We start from the raw sequence: 27365 nt of genomic DNA, 5'->3' as shown, positions 1-27365 counted from the left end.
AATTACAAATGTAAAAAACTGACAAATACCAAAAATATCAGAAAAATTAAGAAAAATACCATATTTGTATTAATTACCTTCCTGACATACCTTTATAATACTTTTTTCTCACCTTTTAAGTGCATATTTTTTGTTCTTTTCATAAGACAATGCTCCTGTAATATCATTTTCTATAGACCAGAAAGATAATTCAGTCCTTCCATGTGATGGATAAAAATTTGATTTAAAAATATTCAGATAATTTCTTTCAGCCTCACAGCAAGTTACTGGTAATTGTCATATAATTTTTTAGAATTTTTGTCAGATTTGGAAAAACCTCTAAATTTGTCAATGTGTGAGTTGTAATATTTCAGGACATTTCATGTTTCTTTTCCATTGATTCATCTTAAATATTCTTAGAACTGATGACATTCATTAACCAGTTTGTTACCGATGTCCTCATTGTACTGGCATATTTTCCTTATCAATGTCAATATTTCACATGAGAGCAGCAAGAATTGTAAATGTTTCTCCTTTGTGATTGTATACTGTACTCTACCTCATTATTGGATCATCAGACAATCCAAGGGCCTGTTCATTGATTCCATTTGACATTATCTTTTCCTCTGAATGAACTACTGCTTGCAGTATAATCTGAAATGTGTTGTTATTATTTGCGTATTGATGTCAGAAAAATTTCTATTGATTTTAATTACTTATCTTTAACTTTTTTACATTTCACTAATTTTATGTATCTTTTTCTCTCAATTCTTTAATACATAAATGAATTGACTTTTAAAATTATTTATTTATTTTGATTGAAATATAGTTGATATACAATATTATGTGAGTTTTGGTGTACAACATAGTGATTTGCCGTTTAAATACATTACAAAATGATCATGATAAGTCTAGTAACCATCTGACACCACACAAAGTTATTACAGTATCGTTGTATATATTCCTTATGCTATAAGTTACCTCCCCGTGACTTGTTTACTTTATAATTGGAAGTTTGTAGCTCTTATTCCCCTCACCTCTTTCATCTAACTCCCCACCCTATACATAAATGAATTTAGAGATGAGAAAGAATAGTGTCCTCCCTATAAGGAAAAAATCAGAAGTCTGTACTCTTTTTTTTTTTAAGATTTTTTTTTTTTGATGTGGACCATTTTTAAAGTCTTTATTGAATTTGTTACAACACTGATTCTGTTTTACGTTTTGGTTTTTTGGCAGTGACACATGTGGTGTCTTAGCTCCCTGACCAGGGATTAAACCTGCACCTCCTGCATTGGAAGGCCAGGTCTTAACCGCTGGACCACCAGGGAAGTCCCTGTACTCTCTTGTATTGAAAATGTTCCAGAAGATATTTCCAAATAGCAGTTAAAATGTCATATTCAAGCTTTATCAAATATATCACTCCCATTAACAAAGAAAAAAATCCCTTATGGTACATTTATTATTGTATAAGCTGTATGGTTGATTTCATTCCTGGCAGGAGAGCATGCTATTTTGACTAGACATAAACAAAAGCTGAATCTTCTGCTTACCATTCTACACGTGTGATGATCTGAAGAATTTTCAGAGATTAGCTTCTGGGGCTGTACATTTCAAACCTTGTTTCTCTTCCACCACTGACATAAGTTTGGTGCCTGGCAGTGTAGGAATGTTCCTGTCTCAGTACAACATACCTTGTCAGGTAAGTTAGCATGGAGCGCAGTAGGAATATTCCTGGAAGCCATACAGTAAGCAATAATAGGACTTGACAGAAGTGACTGCAAACCACATCCCTGTATCCCAATATAAAAATATGTCTCTGATTAAACCTTCCCCCAAATGCCCACAGCCACTTCAATACCACCAGACTTGAGGGGACTGAGGGGAAGTTGGGGTGGAAAAGAGACAGTGGTCTTAACCATTTGTGGTTGAAATACCCCAGTTTTGCAAATTTTATTGCAACCTATCACCATGTGAACACATTACCAGGGCCCCTTCTGGGCCTTGAAAGGAACCTGTCCAAGTGAGGAGCCTTGAAGCTTATGCTCACTGACTTCCTGGCAAATTGGGCTCAGCCTCCCCCACTCTCAACATCTTCCAAGCCCTCATCCACGCTCTCCTGGATTGTTGCCATCACTTCCTCTTTCTTCCCTGCTCCTTTCAGTCTGTTCTTAACACAGTGCCCAAAGAGATCCTGTAAAAACTTAAGTCAGATCGTGTCATACCTCTGTTCAAAAGCCTCCAACGTTTTCCGATCTCAATTCCAGTAAAAGCTAATAGTCCAGGTGGCACTGAGTGACCTGGCCTTTTGCCTTTCTGACCTCACCTCATGGTATCCAGCCCTTCCTCACTCCACTTCAGTCTCCTACAGTTTCTGGAGTGGCCAGACACAGTCCCATGGGGCTCTTGAATTTGCTGTTCATGGAGCCTGGACAGCTCTTCCATCTCCTTCAGTGAAACCTTGCTTGACCTCCCCTCACAAGTCCATTTCTTGTCCCTGCTTTATATTTCTCCATAGACTGAATCACCATCTAAATACTATGTTTTCCTTTTTTTTTTTTTTCGGTACGCGGGCCTCTCACTCTTGTGGTCTCTCCAGTTGCGGAGCACAGGCTCCGGACACTCAGGCTCAGCGGCCATGGCTCACGGGCCCAGCCCCGCTCCGCGGCATGTGGGATCTTCCCGGACCGGGGCACGAACCCGCGTCCCCTGCATCGGCAGGCGGACTCCCAACCACTGCGCCACCAGGGAAGCCCTGCTTATTATTATTATGTTTTTTAGTTATTTTATTTTTTTAACATCTTTATTGGAGTATAATTGCTTTACAATGGTGTTTTAGTTTCTGCTGTATAACAAAGTGAATCATCTATACATATACATATATCCCCATATCCCCTCCCTCTTGTGTCTCCCTCCCACCCACCTTCCCTATCCCACCCCTCTAGGTGGTCACAAAGCACCGAGCTGATTTCCCTGTGCTATGTGGCTGCTTCCCACTAGCTATCTACCTTACGTTTGGTAATGTATATGTATACATGCCACTCTCTCACTTTGTCCCAGCTTACCCTTCCCCCTCCCCGCGCCCTCAAGACCATTCTCTACGTCTGCGTCTTTATTCCTGTCCTGGCCCTAGGTTCTTCAGAATCTTTTTTTTTTTTTTAGATTCCATATATATGTGTTAGCATACGGTATTTTGTTTTTCTCTTTCTGACTTACTTCACTTTGTATGACAGACTCTAGGTCCATCCACCTCACTACAAATAACTCAATTTCATTTATTTTTATGGCTGAGTAATATTCCATTATATATATGTGCCACATCTTCTTTATCCATTCATCTATCAATGGACACTTAGGTTGCTTCTGTGTCCTGACTGTTGTAAATAGAGCTGCAATGAACATTGCAGTACATGACTCTTTTTGAATTATGGTTTCCTCAGGGTATATGCCCAGTATTGGGATTGCTGGGTCGTATGGTGGTTCTATTTTTAGTTTTTAAGGAACCTCCATACTGTTCTCCATAGTGGCTGTATCAATTTACATTCCCACCAATAGTGTAAGTGGGTTCCCTTTTCTCCACACCCTTTCCAGTTTTTATTGTTTGTACATTTATTGGTGATGGCCTTTCTGACTGGTGTGAGGTGACACCTCATTGTAGTTTTGATTTACATTTCTCTAATGATTAGTGACGTTGAGCATCCTTTCATGTGTCTGTTGACAATCTGTATATCTTCTTTGGAGAAATGTCTATGTAGGACTTCTGCTCATTTTTGGATTGGGTTGTTTGTTTTTTGATACTGAACTTCATGAGCTGCTTGCAAATTTTGAAGATTAATTCCTTGTCAGTTGCTTCATTTGCAACTATTTTCTCCCATTCTGAGGGTTGTCTTTTCATCTTGTTTATGGTTTCCTTTGCTGTGCAAAAGCTTTGAAGTTTCATTAGGTCCCATTTGTTTATTTTTGTTTTTATTTCCATTTCTCTAGGAGGTGGGTCAAAAAGGATCTTGCTGTAATTTATGTCATAGAGTGTTCTGCCTATGTTTTCCTCTAAGAGTTTGATAGTGTCTGGCCTTACATTTAGGTCTTTAATCCATTTTGAGTTTCTTTTTGTGTATGGTGTTAGGGAGTGTTCTAATTTCATTCTTTTACATGTAGCTGTCCAGTTTTCCCACCACTACTTATTGAAGAGGCTGTCTTATCTCCGTTGTATATTCTTGTCTCCTTTATCACAAATAAGGTGACCATAGGTGTGTGGGTTTATCTCTGGGCTTTCTATCCTGTTCCATTGATCTATATTTCTGTTTTTGTGCCAGTACCATACTGTCTTGATTACTGTAGCTTTGTAGTATAGTCTGAAGTCTGGGAGCCTGATTCCTCCAGCTCTGTTTTTCTTTCTCAAGGTTGCTTTATTCGGGGTCTTTTGTGTTTCCATACAAATTCTGAAATTTTTTGTTCTAGTTCTGTGAAAAATGCCAGTGGTAGTATGATATGGATTGCATAGAATCTGTAGATTGCTTTGGGTAGTATAGTCATTTTCACAATGTTGATTCTTCCAATTGAAGAACATGGTATATCTCTCCATCTGTCTGTATCATCTTTAATTTCTTTCATCAGTGTCTTATAGCTTTCTGCATACAGGTCTTTTGTCTCATTAGGTAGGTTTATTCCTAGGTATTTTATCCTTTTTGTTGCAATGGTAAATGGGAGTGTTTCCTGACAGCTTTACTTCTTCTTTTCTGATTTGGATTCCTTTTATTTCTTTTTCTTCTCTGATTGCTGTGGCTAAAACTTCCAAAACTACGTTGAATAATAGTGGTGAGAGTGGACAGCCTTGTCTTGTTCCTGATCTTAGAGGAAATGGTTTCAGTTTTTCACCATTGAGAATGATGTTGGCTGTGGGTTTGTCATATATGGCCTTTAATATGTTGAGGAAAGTTCCCTCTGTGCCTACTTTCTGGAGGATTTTTATCATAAATGGGTGTTGAATTATGTCAAAAGCTTCTGCATCTATTGAGATGATCATATGGTTTTTCTCCTTCAATTTGTTAATATGGTTTATAACATTGATTGATTTGCGTATATTGAAGAATCCTTGCATTCCTAGGTTAAACCCCACTTGATCATGGTGTATGATCCTTTTAATGTGCTGTTGGATTCTGTTTGCTGGTATTTTGTTGAGGATTTTTGCTTCTATGTTCATCAGTGATATTGGCTTGTAGTTTTCTTTCTTTGTGACATCTTTGTCTGGTTTTGGTATCGGGCTGATGGTGGCCTCATAGAATGAGTTTGGGAGTGTTCCTCCTTCTGCTATATTTTGGAAGAGGTTGAGGACAGGTGTTAGCTCTTCTCTAAATGTTTGATAGAATTCACCTGTGAAGCCATCTGGTCCTGGGCTTTTGTTTGTTGGAAGATTTTTAATCACAGTTTCAATTTCAGTGCTTGTGATTGGTCTGTTCATATTTTCTATTTATTCCTGGTTCAGTCTTGGAAGGTTGTGCATTTCTAAGAATTTGTCCATTTCTTCCAGGTTCTCCATTTTATTGGCATATAGTTGCTTGTAGTAATCTCTCATGATGCTTTGTATTTCTGCAGTGTCAGTTGTTACTTCTCCTTTTTCATTTCTAATTCTATTGATTTAAGTCTTCTCCCTTTTTTTCTTGATGAGTCTGGCTAATGGTTTATCAATTTTGTTTATCTTCTCAAAAACCAGCTTTTAGTTTTACTGATCTTTGCTATCGTTTCCTTAATTTCTTTTCATTTATTTCTGATCTGATCTTTATGATTTCTTTCCTTCTGCTAACGTTGGGTTTTTTTTGTTCTTCTTTCTCTAATTGCTTTAGGTGTAAGGTTAGGTTGTTTATTTGAGATGTTTCTTGTTTCTTAAGGTAGGATTGTATTGCTATAAACTTTCCTCTTAGAACTGCTTTTGCTGCATCCCATAGGTTTTTGGTCATCGTGTTTTCATTGTCATTTGTTTCTAGGTTTTTTTTAATTTCCTCTTTGATTTCTTCAGTGATCTCTTGGTTATTAAGTAGTTTATTGTGTAGCCTCCATGTGTTTGTATTTTTTACAGATATTTTCCTGTAATTGATATCTAGTCTCATAGCGTTGTGGTCAGAAAAGATACTTGATATGATTTCAATTTTCTTAAATCTACCAAGGCTTGATTTGTGATCCAAGGTACGATCTATCCTGGAGAATGTTCCATAAGCACTTGAGAAGAAAGTATATTCTGTTGTTTTTGGTTGGAATATCCTATAAATAACAAGACCATCTTATTTAATGTCTCATTTAAAGCTTGTGTTTCCTTATTTATTTTCATTTTGAATGATCTGTCCATTGGTGAAAATGGGGTGTTAATGTCCCCTACTATGACTGTGTTAATGTCGATTTCCCCTTTTAAGGCTGTTAGCATTTGTCTTATGTATTGAGGTGCTCCTATGTTGGGTGCATAAATATTTACAATTGTTATAACTTCTTCTTGGATTGATCCCTTGATCATGATGTAGTGTCCTTCTTTGTCTCTTGTAATAGTCTTTATTTTAAAGTTATTTTGTCTGATATGAGAATTGCTACTCCAGCTTTCTTTTGATTTCCATTTGTGTGGAATATCTTTTTCCATCCCCTCACTTTTGGTCTGTATGTGTCCCTAGGTCTGAAGTGGGTCTCTTGTAGACAGCATATATACGGATCTTGTTTTTGTGTCCATTCAGCCAGTCTATGTCTTTTGGTGGGAGCATTTAATCCATTTACATTTAAGGTAGTTATCGATATGTGTGTTCCTATTACCGTTTTCTTAGTTGTTTTGGGTTTGTTATTGTAGGTCTTTTCCTTCTCCTGTGTTTCTTGCCTAGAGAAGTTCCTTTAGCATTTGTTGTAAAGCTGGTTTGGTGGTGCTGAATTCTCTTAGCTTTTCCTTGTCTGTAAAGGTTTTACTTTCTCTGTTGAATCTGAATGAGATCCTTGCTGGGTAGAGTAATCTTGGTTGTAGGTTTTTCCCTTTCATCACTTTAAATATGTCCTGCCACTCCCTACTGGCTTGCAGAGTTTCTGCTGAAAGATCAGCTCTTAACCTTATGGGGATTCCCTTGTATGTTATTTGTTGCTCTTCCCTTGCTGCTTTTAATATTTTTTCTTTTTATTTAATTTTTTATAGTTTAATTATTATGTGTCTTGGCATGTTTCTCCTTGGATCTATCCTGTATGGGACTCTCTGCACTACCTGGACTTGATTGACTGTTTCCTTTCCCATATTAGGGAAGTTTTCAACTGTAATCTCTTCAAATATTTCCTCAGCCCCTTTTTTTTTCTCTTCCTCTTCTGGGACCCCTATAATTCGAATGTTGGTGCATTTAATGTTGTCCCAGAGGTCTCTGAGACTGTCCTCAATTCTCTTCATTGTTTTTTCTTTATCCTGCTCTGCGGTAATTATTTCCACTATTTTATCTCCCAGGTCACTTCTCTGTTCTTCTGCCTCAGTTATTCTGCTATTGATTCCTTCTTGAGAATTTTTAATTTCATTTATGGTGCTGTTCATCATTTTTTGTTTGCTCTTTAGTTCTTCTAGATCCTTGTTAAACGTTTCTTTTATTTTCTCCATTCTATTTCCAAGATTTTGGATCATCTTTACTGTCATTACTCTGAATCCTTTTTTAGGTAGACTGCCTATTTTCTCTTCATTTGTTTGGTCTGGTGGGTTTTTACCTTGCTCCTTCATCTGCTTTGTGTTTCTCTGTCTTCTCATTTTGCTTAACTTACTGTGTTTGGGGTCTCCATTTCACAGGCTGCAGGTTTGTAGTTACCGTTGTTTTTGGTGCCTGCCCCCGGTGGGTGAGGTTGTTTCAGTGGCTTGTGTAGGCTTCCTGGTGGAGGGGACTGGTGCCTGTGTTCTGGTGGATAAAGCTGGATCTTGTCTTTCTGGTGGGCAGGACTGCATCCGGTGGTGTCTTTGGGGGTGTCTGTGACCTTATTATGATTTTAGACAGCGTCTCTGCTAATGGGTGGTGTTGTATTTCTATCTTGCTAGTTGTTTGGCATAGGGTATCCAGCACTGTAGCTTGCTGGTCGTTGAGTGGAGCTGGGTCTTAGCGTTGAGATGGAGATCTCTGGGAGAGAGACCTTTTGCTGTTTGATATTACATGGGGCTGCGAGGTCTCTGGTGGACCAATATCCTGAACTCGGCTCTCCCACCTCAGAGGCACAGGCCTGACACCCAGCCGGAGCACCAAGACCCTGTCAGCCACACAGCTGGCCTGGAGCCTTCTCCCACAAGGAATGGGAGCTGTTTCACTTTCTCTTGAGCTTCTCTTTAACCAGATTAAAAGGGCCTCTGAGTTTCTGTTGGTGCAGTCAGAGTTTGCAGTATCTGTGTTTTGCTTATTATCTGTCTCCCTCCTCTAGAATGTGAGCTCCTTATGGTGTGGATCTTTGTTTTGTCCACTGCTGTACCCAGTGCCTGACATAATGACTGTTTTCTGGTAAAGACAGGGGTTTCTGCCTTAAATGTTCCTTTCTCTAGCCCCACCAGCAGCCTGCAGGACCACCTTCTGAGAAAGATCAGTGAAAGTATAGTTACTGGACGTCCAGTTTCCCTAAAAGAGAAGAGCAAAGGTGACATAGTGGCAGGGTTTTCTAGCATTTGAGCAGCTTGTTTCTATATAGAACTGTTTTCTTGTGAAGTGACTCACCGGAGGATTTGATCACTGAATTATAAATCTCGTGCACCTCCTCCCCTTGTTCCCCAAAATGTAATCCAGAGTCACTGCGGTAGTAATAGGAAATTGCCAAATCATATAACTTTTCTTACCATTTCAAAGGAAAAAATACAAATAAAAAGAAAAGAAGAAAAGGAGTCACTTGAAATGTTTGTTCTTATCTTTTCTTCCTTTTCATTTTTCTTTCTCCTCCTGACTTCGAATAAAATGAACCAGAAAATATCACAGAAAAGGAAGAAAACAGGCTGTTATTAGAGCCTCCCACTTATTCAGAGGGTTTTGGCATTCTGCTGTGACAAATGAGCTTAGGGCCAGGGGAGATAATATCACTTGTAAATATAAAATATTTTAAGTTGTTAACATAATAAAACATTTTCCAAAAAGTTTTAAAAAGACAAGTAAAAGGGGGCTTCCCTGGTGGCGCAGTGGTTGGGAGTCCGCCTGCCAATGCGAGGGACGCGGGTTCTTGCCCCGCTCCAGGAGGGTCCCACGTGCCGTGGAGCGGCTGGGCCCATGGGCCATGGCCGCTGAGCCTCCGTGTCTGGAGCCTGTGCTCCGCAACGGGAGAGGCCACAGCAGTGAGAGGCCCGCATACGGCAAAAAAAAAAAAAAAAAAAAAAAAGACAAGTAAAAGTATTCATAATCCCACCACCACAAAAGAAAAGCTAGAACTTTGGTATATTCCCTTCCAATTTTTTCTCTCATGCATACACTTTTTCATCATGGTAAAAAACATACAACATAAAATGTACCATCTTAGCCATTTTAAGTGTACAGTACAGGAGTGTTATGCACATATTTTTTAAAAATAAATTTATTTATTTATTTTTGGCTGTGTTGGGTCTTTGTTGCTGCTCGCGGGCTTTCTCTAGTTGTGGTGAGCGTGGGCTACTTTTCATTGCAGTCCGCAGCCTTCTCATTGTGGTGGCTTCTCTTGTTGTGAAGCATGGTATCTAGGCGTGCAGTCTTCAGTAGTTGTGGCTCACGGGCTTTGTTGCTCCGCGGCACATGGGATCTTCCCGGAGCAGGGCTCGAGCCTGTGTCCCCTGCGTTGGCAGGTGGACTCTTAACCACTGCGCCACCAGGGAAGTCCCCATATATTTTTACATATGTGTCATACTTGTACCTTTTGTACACTGATTTTTTTCCCTCACTTTACCTCATATCAAATAAATCTTCCATGTAGCCAATTTGTCTACATGCTTGTAATTTTAAAGATGCATAATATTCTATCCCATGGTTATAACATACTTTATTTAACTGTTCACCTATAATTGGACATATATGTTGCTTACAGTTTTTCACTCAAAATATTATTATGAACTTTTAGTTCATACAGTATTTTTCTCTTTAATACTTTCAATGAACTTGACTTTCTAGAAGTTTTCTGGGGAAAACTAAGTCAAAAGTGATGTCTTGCATGGTTCTTAAAAATTACAATAAAATGGCTTCCCAGTGGTTTGTACCAGTTTACAATGATCCCAGTGAAGTATGAGAGTACCAATTTCACCACACTCTCACTTTTTCTGTTGCTAATTTAATAGTATAAAACGTTTCTTATTTTAATATGTATTTTTCCTATATCTATTTTCCTTGATTGTTTTCTCTGTTGGGAAATGCCAGTTCCTGTCACTTGCTCGGTTTACCTTTGGGAGGTTGTCTCAATATTTTTCTTATTCCTTTTCATGGGCTGTATATATAATAGAGATTTTAACCCTTTTTCATATTTATTGTGAATATTTTCCCCCAGCTATTGGTTTAAATTTACTTGTTATACTGTCATCTGAAGAAATTTAACATTGTTATACAGTTCAGATCTTTATCAATGTGGTTTTTCCCATCATCTGTCATCTTAGAATATTCTCTCCGCTTTGTCTTATCCCCAGGGCTTTGATAAAGGATTTAATTCTGCTTTATCTTCCTGATTTTATTTTCTATATCTAATTATTTCATTCATCCATTTTGATGTAAATGATATGCAGGTTAAATTAATCTGTTCCTTAAATGCTCACTAGTTAACCAACACTCTTCCTTTAAATACACTTGAAAAAACCCTTGAATAACTGAGATAGTACGTCTATGCCTGTATGAAGAGTTCTTGTGTGCTGGGGTAGGATTCCAGGCTCCCTGGGGAAAGTATAGTCCCAAAGGACTTAGGATGTGGTGTGGTTCAGTGAGAACACAAAAGGAGCAATAACCAGAGTGAAGTGTGGGAGTGCCCCTAAATGTCCTTGCGTTTTCACCTTGCTCGTCCCTTCCCCATTTTGGGGAATGACTGCATTTCTAAAAATTAAAGACCACTTGACCCAGAGGTTTTCCTATCTTGTTAGAGTCCTGCTGAGTTTCCAGGAATGAGGGCTCTCAGTTGACCTACAGCAGTACATTTACTAATCACTCGTGCATGGAGTCTGTGCTAGGCACATTGTGTGTGCCTGTGTAAGAGGCAGAATAATAGCCCCAGGACAACCATGAGTTATGCTGTGAGAAGAAAACGATAAAAGGGAGGTGAGAAGAGAAATCTAGGTAGATGTAGAGATGGTTCCGCTGTGCAGCCTTAATGGTGTGGGGTGCGGCACTGTCCCTGTGAAGGGCTGTGCCCGCCCTCCATCCTCCTGCCGCCGCTGTGCACCTCTACCCTCCTCTCAGTTGGTCGAAGCCCCTGCACACACAGACAAGACTCTCCACTTGCTTCCCTGCCCTCGGCCAGGCTGCATCTCAAAGCTTTTGCAAGGGTCTTAATCCTGGCGGAGAGCCACGTGCACTAGACTGGGAGTCAGAAGTGCCCGCCCCCACTCCCCTCCCCCCCCCCCCATCCCCACTGCTGTCCAAGAGCCTGGAGCCTGAAAGCTTAAGCGGCTACACTCGGAAGGAAGGCACGTCTGACCTCCTGGTTCTGGTTCCCACCCGCCCACCCAGGTTCGCGGTTATCTTTCCTTCCCGGTGCTCACAGTAAGGCAGACCGCAAACCCATAACCACTTGTTTTTTCTCTGCTGGGACCATGTACAACAATGGTCTTGACTTTGCATCTTTTAACTGGCAGGCAGGTGGAGGGAACGCGCCTCAGGACCTCTGTCTCATCCTGTTTGGCATGAAGAAGTCATGCATCTTAACCTGTTGACAGAGCATCTGCCACTTTAATCTTGAGAAAGAAAAAGGATCTGGTCCATTTAACGTTAGCACGGAGAGTCCAGATCCCCGAACCTGTTAAACAGAGACGTCCACCGTGCCAGCTTGGCTCTCGGGGAAGCCCAGCCACTGTTAAATTCCAGGACAATCTCTTCCTTGCCACCCTCCACTGAGGGAATTCACCCTCGGGGCCGCCCCGCCTGGCTCCCTCCCACAGCCCTGCGAAGACTGGAGTAGGTGCTCCCCTCAGAAAGGCCCTGGAGTGCCCCGTGGCTCTCAGGGTGCGCAGTGGGACTCGGTAAAGCCGCTGTCCCCTCCCGGGGACAGCGCCTCCTGGGCAGGGCAGCCGGGGGCCGCGGAAGGAGCGAGAGTGGCGCCCGCGTGACTGATCGCGGCGGAGAAAGTCCCCCGAGACTGTGACCCCTGCGCTGGGGGAAGGCGGGGCCGATGCGCAGGAAGATGCCGTGATGGGACCGGGAAAAAAAACACCAACCCCAAACCACCCACTTGTGTTTCTCAACCCGAGTTCACCGAGAGCGGCCGAAAGACCCCAGAAGCTGCGCCGCACCTCCTCGACCCCCACCTGCCCAGCCTCGCTTCTTGTGGGTGGGCTTCGCGCTCCCTCCCGGGTTTCGGAGTCACCACGTGACTTCCACGAAGAGTGAGGCCCCAGCGGAAAGCTGCCACAGGGGTGGTATTTGGGACCCCGAGGTGCGGCGAGAGGGCGGGGAGAGGAGGAAACGAGGCGGGGGTGGGAGGAGGGGCGGGGCGGACTTGAGGACGGGAAGGACGGCGGGCTTGGACTGGGGGGTGGGGAAACCCGGGCGTTGCGCAGAGGGCGCTGGAGCCGGGAAAGCGGGAAGCCCGAGGGGGCGCGGCAGAGGCGGCGGCCGGCAGGTGCTGGGGCGCGGGGATGCCGGTGGCTGGAGAGAGCCGGTAGGCAGCTCCCCGCGTGCAGGGCGCGCCGGGCCGGGCGGCCGCTCCTCTGCTAGGCTGCGCGGCGGGGCGGGCCGGGCCGGAGAAGCGCGCGGCATGTCGCAAGGGCTCCCGGCCGCCGGCAGCGTCCTGCAGAGGAGCTTCGCGGCTCCGGGGAACCAGGCGCAGCCGCAGGTAGTGAACTAGAGGCTCGGGGAGGACCGCGGGCGATGCGGGGGTGGGCGTGCCTGGGGGCGCGAGGAGGTGGGTGCCGGGGCTCCAGTGTGGCGACCACTGAGTGCAAGGGTGGAGGGCCCTGCGGGAGCTAGACGCGAGCGGTGTGGGGGCCGCGGGGGCGGGCCAGGGACCCTGGCGTGCGCCTCTGCCCTGCCGCCCCCGCGCACGCACGGTGCCCGGGGCGTCCGGGATGGTGACTGGGCTCCTGAGCCTGGGAGGGGGAGAGGCCAGAGGGCGCCGTCGCCTGGTAGGGCTGGGCACTGTCCACGCTCCCCCGCACGTGGGGTCCCCGCTGCCTTGGGCGTCGCCATCCATGCGCCGCCGCCGGCTGCCACCCCACCGCTGGAGCGCGTGGTCCTTCCCCGCCGCTCCAAGCGGGGGCCAAGGTGTGGAGAGGGGAAATTCCGCTACAAGGGGAAACTCGTGCCCAGGCACTCCCAACATCTACCGGCTGCCTCCCGAATGGCCTAGCGGTGCGAGGTAGGGGCCAGAAGTAGGCGGACTCCACCCTCAGAACTGGTGGAAAGCTCTTGGCTGGCGCTCGGTCCTGTGCGCTGTCCACCACCACGTTTACAACCGCGTACTGGGGAAACTGACACAAAGTTGCCCGCAGGGACTGCAGTATGAGAACTTCCCGCTCTGCTGCTTTAGGACTGAGTCTTTTCATGGTTATGCCCTTCTCAATTTGGTGCCTGGCACAGGATGTCATCGGGTGACGCTAGAGAGCCACACATCTGAGTTTAGGCCTGGACTTTGCCACACACAGGCTGAGTAGCCTTGGGCAATTTGCTCAACCTCTCTGAACCTCAGTTTCCCCACGTGTAAAATCAATATGACAATATCAACTTCTCATGATATTTATGAGAACTAATTGAGATGTGGTTAATAATACATGAATATCTCAACAGTTTGCTCCCCTCTTTCCATCTTTTTTTTTTTTTTTTTTTTTTGCGGTACGCGGGCTTCCCACTGTTGTGGCCTCTCCCGTTGCGGAGCACAGGCTCCAGACACGCAGGCTCAGCGGCCATGGCTCACGGGCCCAGCCGCTCCGCGGCATGTGGGATCTTCCCGGACCGGGGCACGAACCCGTGTCCCCTGCATCGGCAGGCGGACCCCCAACCACTGCGCCACCAGGGAAGCCCCCCTCTTTCCATCTTGATTAAATGTTTCTGCTGGTTGTCAGGTATGACAATATGATAGGTGATAAATCCAGTTGGAGTGTCTGCTCCTACAGGGCGGAATGCAGACTGCTTCATGTGCCCTATGAATTTCTGATGATGAACAGAGAGGCATGATTTGGTGAGAGGCACTATGGGGGACTCAATAAAAACTAGCAGCAGCCTTAACAGAGATTATTGAGGGCATACCATGCGCTGGTAGCTTTGGGATAAAATCTCATTTTATCCTATGCAGCCCCAAGCATTGGGCTGTTAGGATGATCATTGCAGAGATTACTGACCACTTGTTCAGGGCATGTGTCTCTAGTGCCCAGGACAGTGCCTGGCACATGGCAGGTACTCAGTTAATACTTGCTGAAGGAAGGAATGAATCACACAACAAATGAGAAAATGGAAAAATCAGAGAGTTTAAATCATTTGCCCGACACCATATTGATAGTAAGAGACAAAACCAGGAACTGTGTATTTCTAAAGCTAAAAGTTCTGTCTGCTGCACTCGCTGTTGTGTTCCGGTTATATCTACCAAGACTTCTTTGCCTCTAAGGGACTACATTTTAACGTTCTATGCCTGTTCCCTTAAGCACTGCCTCCAGTCCACTTCTATTTGTTATGTTCTTTCTTCTTGTCCTTTCATAGCTTTATATTCTTGCATATGCTGAAAATTCTTTACCTGCTGTAACTTGGGGAGGTGATATGGGTCTTTTCTTATTTGGAATATTAGACCAGATAAAATGATAACTGAAAACATCCATTATTTTATGTTATCAATATTTGCTTTCCATTAATAGTAATAATTGAGTAGCTTTCCTGTGTTTGTATCCCACTAATCTCTTGGCCTTTAAACTCTTTAAAGGTAGTATTTCCCGGGTGTCTCCTCATAGGGTTCTGGAAAGCAAATACTGCCCCACCTCTCCATGTTTTCTATAACTGGATAAAGTGTTTTTACCATGGTAGGTGGATTTTTCTGCCTGCCTGTTTCAGGATAACTCTTTTTTTTTTTTTTTTGCGGTATGCGGACCTCTCACTGTTGTGGCCTCTCCCGTTGCGGAGCACAGGCTCCGGACGCTCAGGCTTAGCGGCCATGGCTCACGGGCCCAGCCGCTCCGCGGCATGTGGGCTCTTCCGGGACCGGGGCACGAACCCGTGTCCCCTGCATCGGCAGGCGGACTCTCAACCACTGCGCCACCAGGGAAGCCCTCAGGATAACTCTTGAAGGATTTGACCAAGTTTGGTTAAATCTCATATACAGCCAAGAGCTTTCAAGACACATCATAAATTTGCTTTCTCATTCGCCCTGACCTGTGTGTGAAACAAAACGTCAGTCAGACATTGTTCAAAGGAACCTCTTGTTGTGGCGTTCAGGATCACGTGGTATGTTGGGAGAGTTCCGTGGTTGCAGTTAGTTATCAGCGTAATGGTGATTTGTACACAGTCTCAAAAGGACCTGTTTGCAAACATTTTAGAAATATGTTTTAGAAATGATGCTTCCTATATACAAGAAACCAAAGTGGTTAACTAGGGGTCTGCTTTTCAATGTTTTATTCTTTCTAATTTTTAAACTATGTAGATGTTTTACCAACTAAAAATTTTAAATGATATCTTCTAAATTTAAAAAAAAAAAAAAAAAGTACCTGTTTGTGTGTGGTGGCAGAAGCCCCGGCCCACAGCAAGTCCCAGATAGCAGCCGCCTTCTGCCTTTCCCGTCCTCAGATGAGCACCAACACCACACCTCTTCCAGGCACAGGCCCTGCAGGGGAGAGGTTTGAGAACGTTGGTTTGGAGTCCAGCAGACCTGAGTTCCACTTCCCGTTCTCCCCGCTACTAGCTGTGATACCTGGAGCAAGTTCCTCAGCATCTCTGAGTTTCTTATTCCTCATCTTTTAGATGGCGGTCCCACCACACATTTCTCAGGGTGGCGACAGGGGTTAACAGCTAGCACAGTCATAGCGCATGGTGAGTGCTCCTCGACGTGGGGCCACTGTTACCCCACTGATGTAGCAGCAAGCACTGCTGTGGCTGCAAAGAAAATGGTGACGCTCCGTAAGCAATGCTGGGTGAAGAGAAAGGGCAGGGAAGGTGAGGCGAGGGGCCTCAGCATCACACCTGACCAAACCTTCCCCCCCAGAGCCCTGAGGATGATGACAGGAAGGTCCGAAGGAGGGAAAAAAACCGAGTTGCTGCTCAGAGAAGCCGGAAGAAGCAGACCCAGAAGGCTGACAAACTCCATGAGGTGAGAGTGTGGTTAGGGCAGAGCCATGCAAGGGCCACGGCAAGGAGTCATCCTCCACCCTTGCACTGTGGTGGACCTAAGGTCACACCCTGGTCCTCACCAGTTCGGCCACATGCATGTCTAGTTCTGCTGTGTCCTTCCAGCCCAGTGTTCTGAGTCTTCACTCACTGGTGTCTTCATTTCTCCCTCACTGGTTGCATCTCACACTCACGTTTCCTTTATTACAAAATGAAGAACCCACCTTTTGATCCTGATTCCCTTTCAAGCTAGCGCCCCATTTCTTTTCTTTCCCTCTTTTATTCCCCTGCTTATTAAAAAGAGACATGCTGTCTCCATGTCCTCAGTTCCTGTTTATTCCCCAGTCCTCTGTGGTATCGTTTCTGCTCCCCCAACACACATACACGCACACACGCACATGCACACTTCCTACAGAAGCTGCTCCGCTGAGGCCACTAGTGCCCTGGTACTGCCCGGTCCAGGGACCTCTTTCTAGTCCCCTCATCCTTCGCCTTGCTGGCTCCTCTGACACCACTGATCCTCGCCTTCTTGAAACCTTCTTTCAAGGTCTTTAGCTTCTAAAAGACCAGTTTCCTATTTCTCCTGACCCTCTTCACCACTTTTTTCTTAGTTTCTTTGTTCACTTTTCTACCTCTGTCTGTTTTCTTAAAAGTTGGTGCTGACCAGGCTTTCAGACTCTGCCCTTTTTTCTTCTCACCCTGGAAGACTTAATCTATTAATCTGTCCTGCCAACGTCAGCTCCCAACATCACTTACTCTCAGGTAGGCATTGATTACTCCAAGACCTCTGGCCCTAACCCCACATGACCAGCGTCTGCTTAGATACCTCCAAATGGGTCGCCACAGCTCCTCAGCTGCAGCATGACCACGATAGCATGTCTGTTCACCCTGAGACTTTCTCTTCTCACTGTCATCAAATTGTAGTTAATGGAGCTAACTAACCATCTATCTTATCACCCAAATCAGGAACCTGAGCTTTATTCTAAACTCTTCCATTTTCCTCTATCCCTGTGCATAATCCCACGTAATCTCACAGTCAGGACATGGGAACCGACGTCGAAGGCATCCCAGGATCTGTCCAAGGAATTGATGGCATTCCCATGCTCTTGTCTTTGCACAGGGTTGGTGTGAATATTAAGGGTTTTAGTTCAGCTCTCTCCTGCCACACTTTCTGGCCATAGATTGTCTCAGCAAGGCCAGTCTGAGGGGCATTGATAGCACAGGAGACTCTGAGGTGTTATGAGGGGGAAAGGACAGTCTCTAAAAACCCCTTCACACTGAGCAGAGAACAGATTTAGAATGCGCAGGCTCCAGGGAGAGGTGACCCACTGATATAAATTCACAGAGGGCCATAGATTATAAATATTACGTTCTTTCTTGAAAGTAGGAAGTCTGGGCTGTAGAAAGAGACTAGGATCTTCAGACCAGGGTCAGGGAAGGTCTGTCCCAGCCGGGATTAGAAATTTCCGCAGAGGAATTGGGGTGCCCTTTGCCTCCTTTCTTCCCTCCCCCTTGCTCCTGAAGCAAGCCTGGTTCTAGCTTCATGCTACCAAATAACCCCCGGAAGGGACTTGTGGCTTGGTCAGTGCAAGGCCCTATATTCAGAACACATGTGCTAGCAGGACCCTTCCTCTCGAGGAACTTCTAGTTGCAGCCAGATGCATCAATATCAAAACACACTAGAGAACACCTGGTTTTAACTCCCAAGTGATTATGTGTGTGGAGGTGACTAAATGACTTGGACAAGATCGTTCATGGAGCAAGGTCGAGTAGATTCGTTCAACGAATATTTATCAAGAACCACTGCAGGCAAGGCATTGCCACTGGGTCACAAGGAGAGGATTGAGATCTCATTCCTGTCCTTGGGAGGCATGAGTCTCAAGGGAAGTATATTCGTTTCCTGTGGCTGCTGTAACAAATCATGACAAATTTGGTGACTTAAAACAACACAGATCTATTTTATCTCACAGTTTTGGAGGCCAGGCATATGAAATGGGTCGCACTGGGCTAAAGTCAAGGTGTCAACAGGGCTGCATTCCTTCTGGAGGCTCTGTGGAGGAATCCGTTTCTTGCCTTTTCGAGTTTCTAGAGGCTTCTGTATTCCTTGACTTGTTGGTCCCCTTCCATTTTCAAAGCCAGCACTGGCCAGTTGAGTCTTTCTCACCCTGCCTCACTCTGACACCGTTTCTGTTGTTACATCTCCTTCTCTGCTTCCTCTTTCCCTAACGCTCTCATGATTACACTGGGCTCGCCTGCATAATCTGGGATAATCTCCCTCTTTTAAGATATTCAACTTAGTCACATCTGCAAAGTCCCTTTGGCCATGTAAGGTAACATATTCACAGGTTCCAGAGATTGGATGTAAACATCGTGGGGGTTGGCATTATTCTGCCTACCACAAACATAAATACTTTACTACAGTGTCACAAAAAGATGGGTCTCTCTCAATTTCTGTCATTGTTGGATGTGATAATGAAATGAACTAGATTTCCGGGAAATTTAGGGGTGATTTGCCACATTTACTCCTGCCTGATCCCTCTTAGAATGGTGGGTGGAGGGCCCTTCATAGGATTCTTAGCTTGTTCTGCCATGCCAGTTGCCCTTTCCAGAAGGGGGCCGACTGATCTGACACCCAGTCCCTCCACAGAAGAACACGCCCTTCTCCTCTTTCTCTGTGGAGCTACAAGAATGGATTAGGGTCATGCACCACTGGCAGATCACCTCAGCAACGCCAGTTTTGTTGGGAAACATAGTATCAAGGAGGCCAGGACAGTGCTTCCATCCATACACAGGCCCCAAAGCAGAAGTCCACCCTTTACCGTCACTAGCTACACACAAGTGTCATTGGTCACTGGTGTCAGTAGTCACTTTGGTGACTAGTTTTTAAATTTTGAGAAACATCTACATATGGAGAGTGGGATGTCTGGTTAAGAAATGTGGTGATGAATAATGTTACTGTGCTCCAGTGAGCTGCAGGCAGAGGACTTAGCACCCTGCTTTGGGTCACAGCTGAAAGCCCCTCAGGCTCCCTGGGGCTCCCAGGACACATCTAGGTTGGGAAAAGTAAGAGCCAGACACAGTGCATGGAAACCTTCTCCTCAGACTTGGAATGAGGCCAGCTCATGGGGAGACACCGAAGGGCACAGAAAACTGCCACCTGGTAGCCACGACTGCCCACTACTCCCTGGGGAGCTGAGCCCATCATGAGGGCTTTGAGTAAATGTAAAATAGATAGCTAGTGGGAAGCAGCCGCACAGTGCAGGGAGATCAGGTCGGTGCTTTGTGACCGCCTAGAGGGGTGGGATAGAGAGGGTGGGAGGGAGACACAAGAGGGAAGAGATGTGGGGATATATGTATACATATAGCTGATTCACTTTGTTATACAGCAGAAACTAACACACCATTGTAAAGCAATTATACTCCAATAAAGATGTTAAAAAAAAAAGGGCTTTGAGTAAAGCCCTTATCCCATAAATTCCTCTATCCTATACTGTGGGCTAGCATTGCTAAATATCTCCAAGTAACTCAAGCTCTTTATTTGCCTTTCCTGAACACCATCAAGGGGAATATTTAGAGCAAGACATGTTTAAAATTCCCACTTCCTCTCCTGCCCACTCAGTTCTTGAGCCTCTCTCACCTCCAACATCCAGAAAATCCTCCTCCAGTCCCAGCTGTTACAAGTCTCTCAGCTGCCTTCTTCCTCCCCCAGCTCTCCATCCCCAAAGCCCGGGGACTATCCATCAGGGCAGAACCCCCTTGGAGGGCAGGGCGGGAGGAGAAGCTGAGCAGGCCAAGCCAGAGAGAGACTGGGGTCACTCTTCAGAGATGTCTGAGTTTCCCCCTCAGGGTGGTGGCTGCCAAAAGTCGCCCCACAGTGATGAGAAGCAGTTCCTAGTGTGTATCTGTGCACCTCGCTGTTCACTGTGGCTTTTCGAGTTTTCCCTTCAAGGCACTTACCCTTCTCATGGAGACTTTGACCCGTATTCATCTCTGAATATTAGGCACATGGCCGGGGTGCAGATTCACAAATGGGAACCCAAGAAAACAGTCCAGGTCTCTAAGCCCAGTTGAAAGTGTCTCAGAAGTGGGTCACACTGGTTCAAGCCAGGCACCCAAAGGTGTAAGACTGAGAAAGAACTTTGAGTCAGAAAAGGAAGGCAGCGATGCCATCCTCAGGAGCCCCAAATGTCACAAACTGACAACTTTCTTGGGCAACATGGTTGTGGTACGTGTTGCCCTGGTGTTTTCAGATATTGCATACTCTAAGAGAATCCTTCATGTCAGTCCTCACTGGGTTTAGAAACTGATGATGACACTAATTTGTACAGCCCTTGCTGGTGACACAATTTTTCTGCTGGGAAGTATATGAGCTTAAGGCTTGGGAATAGACTTACGGTAAAATCCTGAGCTCACGTAGCCCTTTACTGCTGGTAACCACCATGGGGGGAAATTTGGGCCCAGACGCTGCCAAGCGAAAGCAGAATTGTTGTCATTACCTGAGAGCTGCAGTTGACCTTGAAGTCAGGGTTTAGGCCCCAAGTCTGCATGAGCTCAGAAAAGCCACCGTACCTCTGAGTTTCAGTTGTCTCGCTTGTGAAATGGGGTCTGTGTCCTCCTGATGGCCTTTTCCTTCCCCTCATTTCCTTCCCACCTTAGTTATCACCTCTGGTCCCTGGTACCCACATGAGCTTCTTTACCAGTCTTTGCCTCAGAGGCATCCTAGACCCTGAATCCCCCCCCAGACGGCACCTCATTCCTCAATCAGCCTCTCTTTAGAAGCTCAGACCAGGGTTTCTCAGCCGCAGCACTATTGGCCTTTGGGGTCAGCTATTTCCTCGTTGGGGTGGGGGCAGTAGTGCCCCCTTCCCAGCTGTGACAACCCAAACTGTCGCCAGCCGCTCCAGATGTTCCCCAGGGACTGTCAGAATTGGCCCAGTTGAGAATTATTGCCCTAGACAGCTTAATTTCTGAGGCAGAAGTGGGATTTGCAGAGATTTCAACACCTCCCATTTCTGGTCTCTGCTTTGTGACTGTGTCCTGCACATACCCAGAGAAGGCAGCACAGTGACCTCAAATCCTCCTGAGATAGGAGATTAGAAAGTCAGTGATATTTGAGCTAAACTGATCATCTCTTTGGAAATAACAAAGGATCTAATGTTCTTGGCTTCTTTTTCACATATGTTAAGTCCAGGTAATCTCTCCTCAGGTTGAAGTGGGTCTTACTATTCCCCTTTGTACCCACTCAGTGTTCTCACCTCCTCTTTCTCCCCTCTCAGCTCCCTCTTTTATTTTTGTGGAACTGGTCTCGCTTGAAGAAGATTTTGACTTCTTCTCTTTTTATTCCCTCAGCTCAGTAAAAGCCCCTCCGCAGATTTATGAGTAAAACTTAAATCCCAGAAGAGAAAGTCCCTGTGGAGAAGGCAGCCGAGGGGCCTGCTGGAGGCCCGCGACAGGCAGCTCTGTGGCCTTTCTGAGCTGGGGCTCGGGGAGAGCCGTGGACTTCGGCAGCATGGCCCCTGTGGCTTCCAGAGGGAGAGCTCAGAAGCTCAGAAGCATCTTGCCACAGCATTCAGTAACTATACAAAGGCATGTGGAATATTCTGCTACAGGAAGAATTCTGTTCTTTGGAATCTAGTTAAAATGTTAGCTCATCGCTGGGCTTCCCTGGTGGCGCAGTGGTTGGGAGTCCGCCTGCTGATGCAGGGGACACGGGTTCGTGCCCCGGTCCGGGAGGATCCCACGTGCCGCGGAGCGGCTGGGCCCGTGAGCCATGGCCACTAGGCCTGCACGTCCGGAGCCAGTGCTCCGCAACGGAAAGGCCACAACAGTGAGAGGCCCGCGTACCGCAAAAAAAAAAAATCTTAGCTCATCGGAACCATTCAAATGTATTCTTCATTTTACTTGGAGGTGAAGAGAATTTCCAGTTGCAGGGTGGAGAGAGAGAGAGAGAGAGAGAGAGAGAGAGAGAGAGAGCGCGCATGCGCGCATGTACGAACTACCCAGAGCTGTGGCCTCTGTCAGCCCTTTGCTACAGGCAGCGCTCCCCACGATGCCTAGGTCCCCATCCCCTCCTCCCAGCCAGACCCTTCCTGCCCACAGAGGGCCTCTTGCTGCATTGGGAGACTGCATTCTGACTCCCGGACTAGAGCTGTCAGAGGCCAGAGGAGAGCCTGGGGCATTGGGGGTGGTAGGCCTGGAGGAGAGCTGAAGGCGTAATGCAGCCAGGGTACTAGGGGGCCAAAGTGGCCCAGCTCAGCCTGTGGCAGGGTGGGCGAGGCCCGCTGCCATGGAGAGTATTCCGGGTCACCCTGAGAGCCTGCCTGGGAAAGACAGGAGGCAGAGAGATAGCTCTGATGGCCTCTATGTGCAACCTCTCTGAGGCCCTTGTTCTGAGAGGGAGGAAAGTGCCTAGAGTGGGAGGGAGGGAAGGAAGGGGGCAGGAGAAGGAGACCAAGGGCGAGGGTTGTGGAGTCACTGAGCTCGTAGATGTTGGCACTGGGGCCTGTCGGGCAGGGGTACAGGAGAAGGTAGCAGAGGCCCCTAGTTGCTATACATTTCTGATCTTTGGGGAGAAACCTTATTTAATATAAGTAAGATTGACTATGATGCAAGACTGAATAGAACACGTAATGAGAGATGTGGTTCCATTAGGTGCTATGATCTGGGAAGCCTTCCTGGAGGTGTTGGGCTTGACCTTCCACACACAAGCAGGAAGGCAGCCCAGTTGAGGATAACAGCTTTAGTAAAGAGGCAGAGCTGAGAATTTGCATGTATCTTCATGGCCTGTAAGAAGATCAGACTTTTTTAGTACTATTTCTTAAAAGTTACTGGTAAGATAATAAGGTTGGGCTCCCAGCTCAGGAAATGCATGGCATGCATGGTTCAACAAAGCCTAACCATATGAATCAACCTAGAAATGATTGAAAACAACATTTCAACAAGATGCAAATAAGATCGTCAGCCTTAAGAAGGTCTCTCTTGATATGCCATAGGGCTCTGCAAGTGGCCGAGTATTGTAGGATTTATTAATGAGTTGGGTGAAGAAAAGGAAGACCTACTTCATCGAGTTAGCGGACAGCTTAGAGCTGTGTGGTATCACTAACCCAGAAGCTGACACAATCGATATTCAAAAAGATTTTGCTAGGCTGGCAGATGACCAAGCAAACAGGGCGACATTCAGTAGAAGAGGATGTAAGGCCCACCCTTAAGCCAAAGTATCAGTTGTAGTTCAAGTACGAACAGAGAAGCGGCCGATGCAGACGAAGCTTGCACTGCTCTGCATTCTCAGAGAGAATCCCCAGAGCTAGGTGGCTGCGCACTTGGGTCCCACCCAGAGCAGACTACCTCACGCATTTGCCCTCTGAATGGCGGGACCATCCCCAGAATCGTGCATTGTGTTTTGGGAACATTTTCTCAGAGCTCCTGGCAAATTGGAACGTGTGTTGGGAATGGCCTCCCAAAGGGCGTTGGAACCAGAAGTCCTGAAACCCAAGAAACTCAGAGGACCTGAAGCAGTTGGGCTCAGAGAATACCTAAGGGGAAGTGGTATGGGGACGTCTCCTAACATTTCAAGAACTGTGATGTTGAAAAAGTATTGCATGTACTCTATGTGGTTCCATAGGTGGAACCAAGCCCAGTGGGTGGGTTTAAAGGAGAGAATGACTTTGGATAGTACAAAGAGGAGCTTTCTAATAGAGCAGCTCAGAAATAGCAGGAACTGTCTTTTGAAGGAGAGAGTGTCCAGCACAAGTTGGATGTCGGAGCTAGAATTACATAGGGAAGGTTTCTGCACTGTGTGGTTTGGGCTAAGGGCTCTCTGATCTCCCGCAGTTCTAAGCCTCTGTAAACTCCGATATAGTGGAAGCTTAACAGGTGAGTGTTGGAGCAAAGCCAAGGCAAGGGGTGTTTTCATTCATTTACTCAGCATTCGACAAACATGTGTTATGTTCCCGGCACTGTTCCAGGTGCTGGGGCTGTAACAGTGAACCCAGCAGAAACCACCAGAAAGCAGATCAGCGGCTGTGGGGAGAGGGTCACTGACCGCAGAGGGAGATCAGGGAACTTCTCAGAGTGATGGAAATGTTCTGTGTCTTGATCAACACAGGTGTTTACATTTGTCAAAACTCATCAAATTATACACCTAAAATTAGGTGCATTTTATTTTATGTCAATTATAAATAAGATAATAAAGATGATTCAGAAGACAAAGCCCGGCCCTCATCCTGGTGGGAGGGGAGAGACGTGAAGCAAATGAACAAACAAATCTGAGTGGTGGAGGCGGCTAATGAGAAAGATTTCAGGGAAGGAGGTGAGCATCGTGGCCGGGGTTAGATCTGCCCGGAGGACAGAGGAAGGGCACGTGGTTTCAGAACCGATGCTGAAGACTGATTTCTGTCTTCCCAGGAGTATGAGTGCCTGGAGCAAGAAAACACAGTGCTGCGGAGAGAGATCGGGAAGCTGACGGAGGAGCTGAAGCACCTGAGCGAGGTGCTGAAAGAGCACGAGAAGATATGCCCGCTGCTGCTCTGCCCCGTGAACTTTGTGCCGGTGCCGCGGCTGGACCCCGTGGCTGGCTGCCTGCCCCGGTGAAGCCCAGAGACGGTCCTCCTCTGCCCAGCAAGGAGCGTTGGTCTTTCTCACACCTGGGAAGAGGCTTCCCTCTGCATCCATGTACCGGGGGACCTGTGGCCGGGTCAGCTCTTAGGAGCTCCGGGCCGTGTCCCCAGCAGCCCAGGCTCAGCATGATGCTGTCACAGGCCCCTGACTCAGAGCCTTTAGCGGATCCAGGCAGGGAGGCCATCTTCAGGAATCACTGCGCATCCACTCTGGCAGCTAGTAGGTTCCGTTTTTGTGCAGAATCATTTCCTCTAGCACGTGGATAATAAAGGTGTTATCTTCTCTTCTTTCGCCAAGTTCTTAGAATTTAGAGACACAATACCTTTCCTCTTCCTGAAGAGGTCATCTCCTGTCTCCTCAGGTGGTTTTGCAGCTCCTGGGTCTTGCTTCTCCTCCTGGTCATCTCCCCCATGGTCACATCCATGCTAGATGAGGAGGCACCTTTGGGGTGGGACTCCCCTGCCACCCCAGCTGGGTCATGCAGGGGTGTGCTGGGCATGACTCGTGCTTGTCTTATGCGCTGCATGACCCTCCATCCTGGTCAGCTTTCCCACCCAGGCTGGACCGTCCTGGAAGCTTTTCTACTCCAGGCTGGTTTTCCCATGTGCTCTGTATATTCCCGGGTCACCTCCCATTCCATTGGTAGTCATAGGATCAGGGGACAAATGTACTTTATGGAAGTCTGAATCACACTCGAATGGAGGAGATCTGTCCCCTATGTAAACAAGCAAATATCTGGGTAGATGAGGAGAGGGGAGCTATTTCCTTTTAAAGGTCCCATCCAACTCTATTCTTTCAGGAAAATCAGAACCAGGCCAAGTTGAAAGTGGTCCCAGCAAGAAAAGCATAATGGGAGAACGCATCCCCTCCCCTCCCAATTCTCTTTCTTCCTGGAGCAAGGGAGTTGTGGAAAGTGGAGCCAGCCTATCATAAAGGGAACAAGAAATGGGAACAGCAGGGAAAGTGCTTTGTTGTAAATGTAAATGGTTAAAAAAAAAGAAAAGAAATAGAAAGCTCTTCCCAGGGGTGAAGAACTTGCTGACCTCATGCCAGGATTCATACTGGCTAATCCCCACCAGCCTCCTCTTTTTTTCCTCTTTTCTCTCTTTCTTCCCCTGCTTACTGGAGGCTGGCCTGCTGTCTTCTAACTCACGCAGGCTGATGGTGGCAAGATTTCCCTGGTCAGAGGCGCTGGAAGGCTGCTGTTAGACGGGGCCTGTGCCTGCTGGCAGGACCAGGCCAAAGCTTCCTGAATACAGCTCTTTCAGGGAGATGGTGGAATTATCTAGCCACGCGGCTTGTGGCATCTTAGTTCTCCGACCAGGGATTGAACCCAGGCCCATGGCAATGAAAGCGTGGAGTCTTAACCACTGGACTCCCAGGGAATTCCCAGCACAAGACACTTTAAAATCATCCAGCCTCATCCCTTCACTTTGCAGTTGAGGTGTGTGGCAAGGGGGAGGGGATTGCTCACGGTCACCTCTGAGTTAGAAGCAGAACCAGAAGCAGACCCCAGGGGATCTGACTGCTGATCCACTGTAGTTGATAGAGTCAGGCTGCCGCCGTGCCAGGGTCCTGCTCAGCTGGTGGCTAACTGTGGTGTGACCTGTCAGCACCTCACCAGGCTGCCAGGACCTCACAGTCCAGGCGAGTGGCCCATATGTGAAGGATGGACGCAGAGCCAGGGCCCCAGGGGCCTATGTAGCTGAGGAGAGCATGGACACGTGAAGTATGTGTCTTGTACCAGCAGGCATTTTGCTGCTGCTTTCAACTCCAGCGCTTTCCAGAAGGGAGCATTTTACACTCTGGCTGGGGCTCACCTGGCCCTGCAGTACTTCCAGGCTCTGGCTTGCAGACCCCTCTCACTGTCTTGCTGCTGATCTGCTCCGACCCCTATGGTCACTGCTGTCCAGCTGGCTGTTCACCCACTCCGCTGCTGACCCCAGGGAGTCCGTGCCCACCAGCCGCACTGGCCAGAGCCCCCTGGCACCATGTAACAACCCAGGGACCAGTTTCCTTCCATGTAGCTGCTATGGGCCCCCGAGGCCTTGGAGTCCCCCTAGATCCTCAACCCTGACTGGGCGACTTGGAGGAAGGGTCCCTGGAGGATGGTGGGGAAGGGCTGTATCCTGGAGGTGAGAGTGCATCCTTTCCCACGCACAGTCCTTGTGCTGGACCTCAAACGCGTGGCCTCACCCAGACACAAGGGAGGCTGGGAAATGAAACTCAGCCCCGTGCCCAGGAGCTGGAGGAGAGAGCTTAGGTGAACATCTGCCAGCCTCTGCCATAAGACAGCCTAGGTTTTGCTCCCGCCACCTCACTGAAACTGCCCCCTTGGAGGTCCCCAGGAGGCGC

The 27365-nt window shown here is 46.7% G+C and overlaps 1 protein-coding gene across 1 annotated transcript; it reads left to right on the top strand.

Moving 5' to 3' along the window:
* The first annotated feature begins 12834 nt into the window (after positions 1-12834).
* On the top strand, positions 12835-25296 carry BATF3 (basic leucine zipper ATF-like transcription factor 3). Its single transcript, XM_060131259.1, has 3 exons — positions 12835-12927; positions 16273-16377; positions 24798-25296. Exons 1-3 carry the CDS (start codon positions 12850-12852, stop codon positions 24981-24983), a joined length of 369 nt encoding a protein of 122 aa, XP_059987242.1. The 5' UTR covers positions 12835-12849; the 3' UTR covers positions 24984-25296.
* The last annotated feature ends 2069 nt before the right edge of the window (positions 25297-27365 follow it).

This window comes from Lagenorhynchus albirostris, chromosome 2 (assembly GCF_949774975.1).
Source record: "Lagenorhynchus albirostris chromosome 2, mLagAlb1.1, whole genome shotgun sequence".
NCBI lineage: Eukaryota > Metazoa > Chordata > Mammalia > Artiodactyla > Delphinidae > Lagenorhynchus > Lagenorhynchus albirostris.
This window is presented reverse-complemented; position numbering and strand designations above follow the sequence as displayed.

What these genes read in the sequence shown, in the direction of transcription:
- BATF3 (XM_060131259.1), top strand. Translation starts at nt 12,850, where the DNA reads ATGTCGCAAGGGCTCCCGGCCGCCGGCAGCGTCCTGCAGAGGAGCTTC. An exon ending in GGAACCAGGCGCAGCCGCAG is followed by an intron (nt 12,928 to 16,272) that starts GTAGTGAACTAG and finishes CTTCCCCCCCAG; the next exon opens with AGCCCTGAGGATGATGACAG. An exon ending in AGGCTGACAAACTCCATGAG is followed by an intron (nt 16,378 to 24,797) that starts GTGAGAGTGTGG and finishes CTGTCTTCCCAG; the next exon opens with GAGTATGAGTGCCTGGAGCA.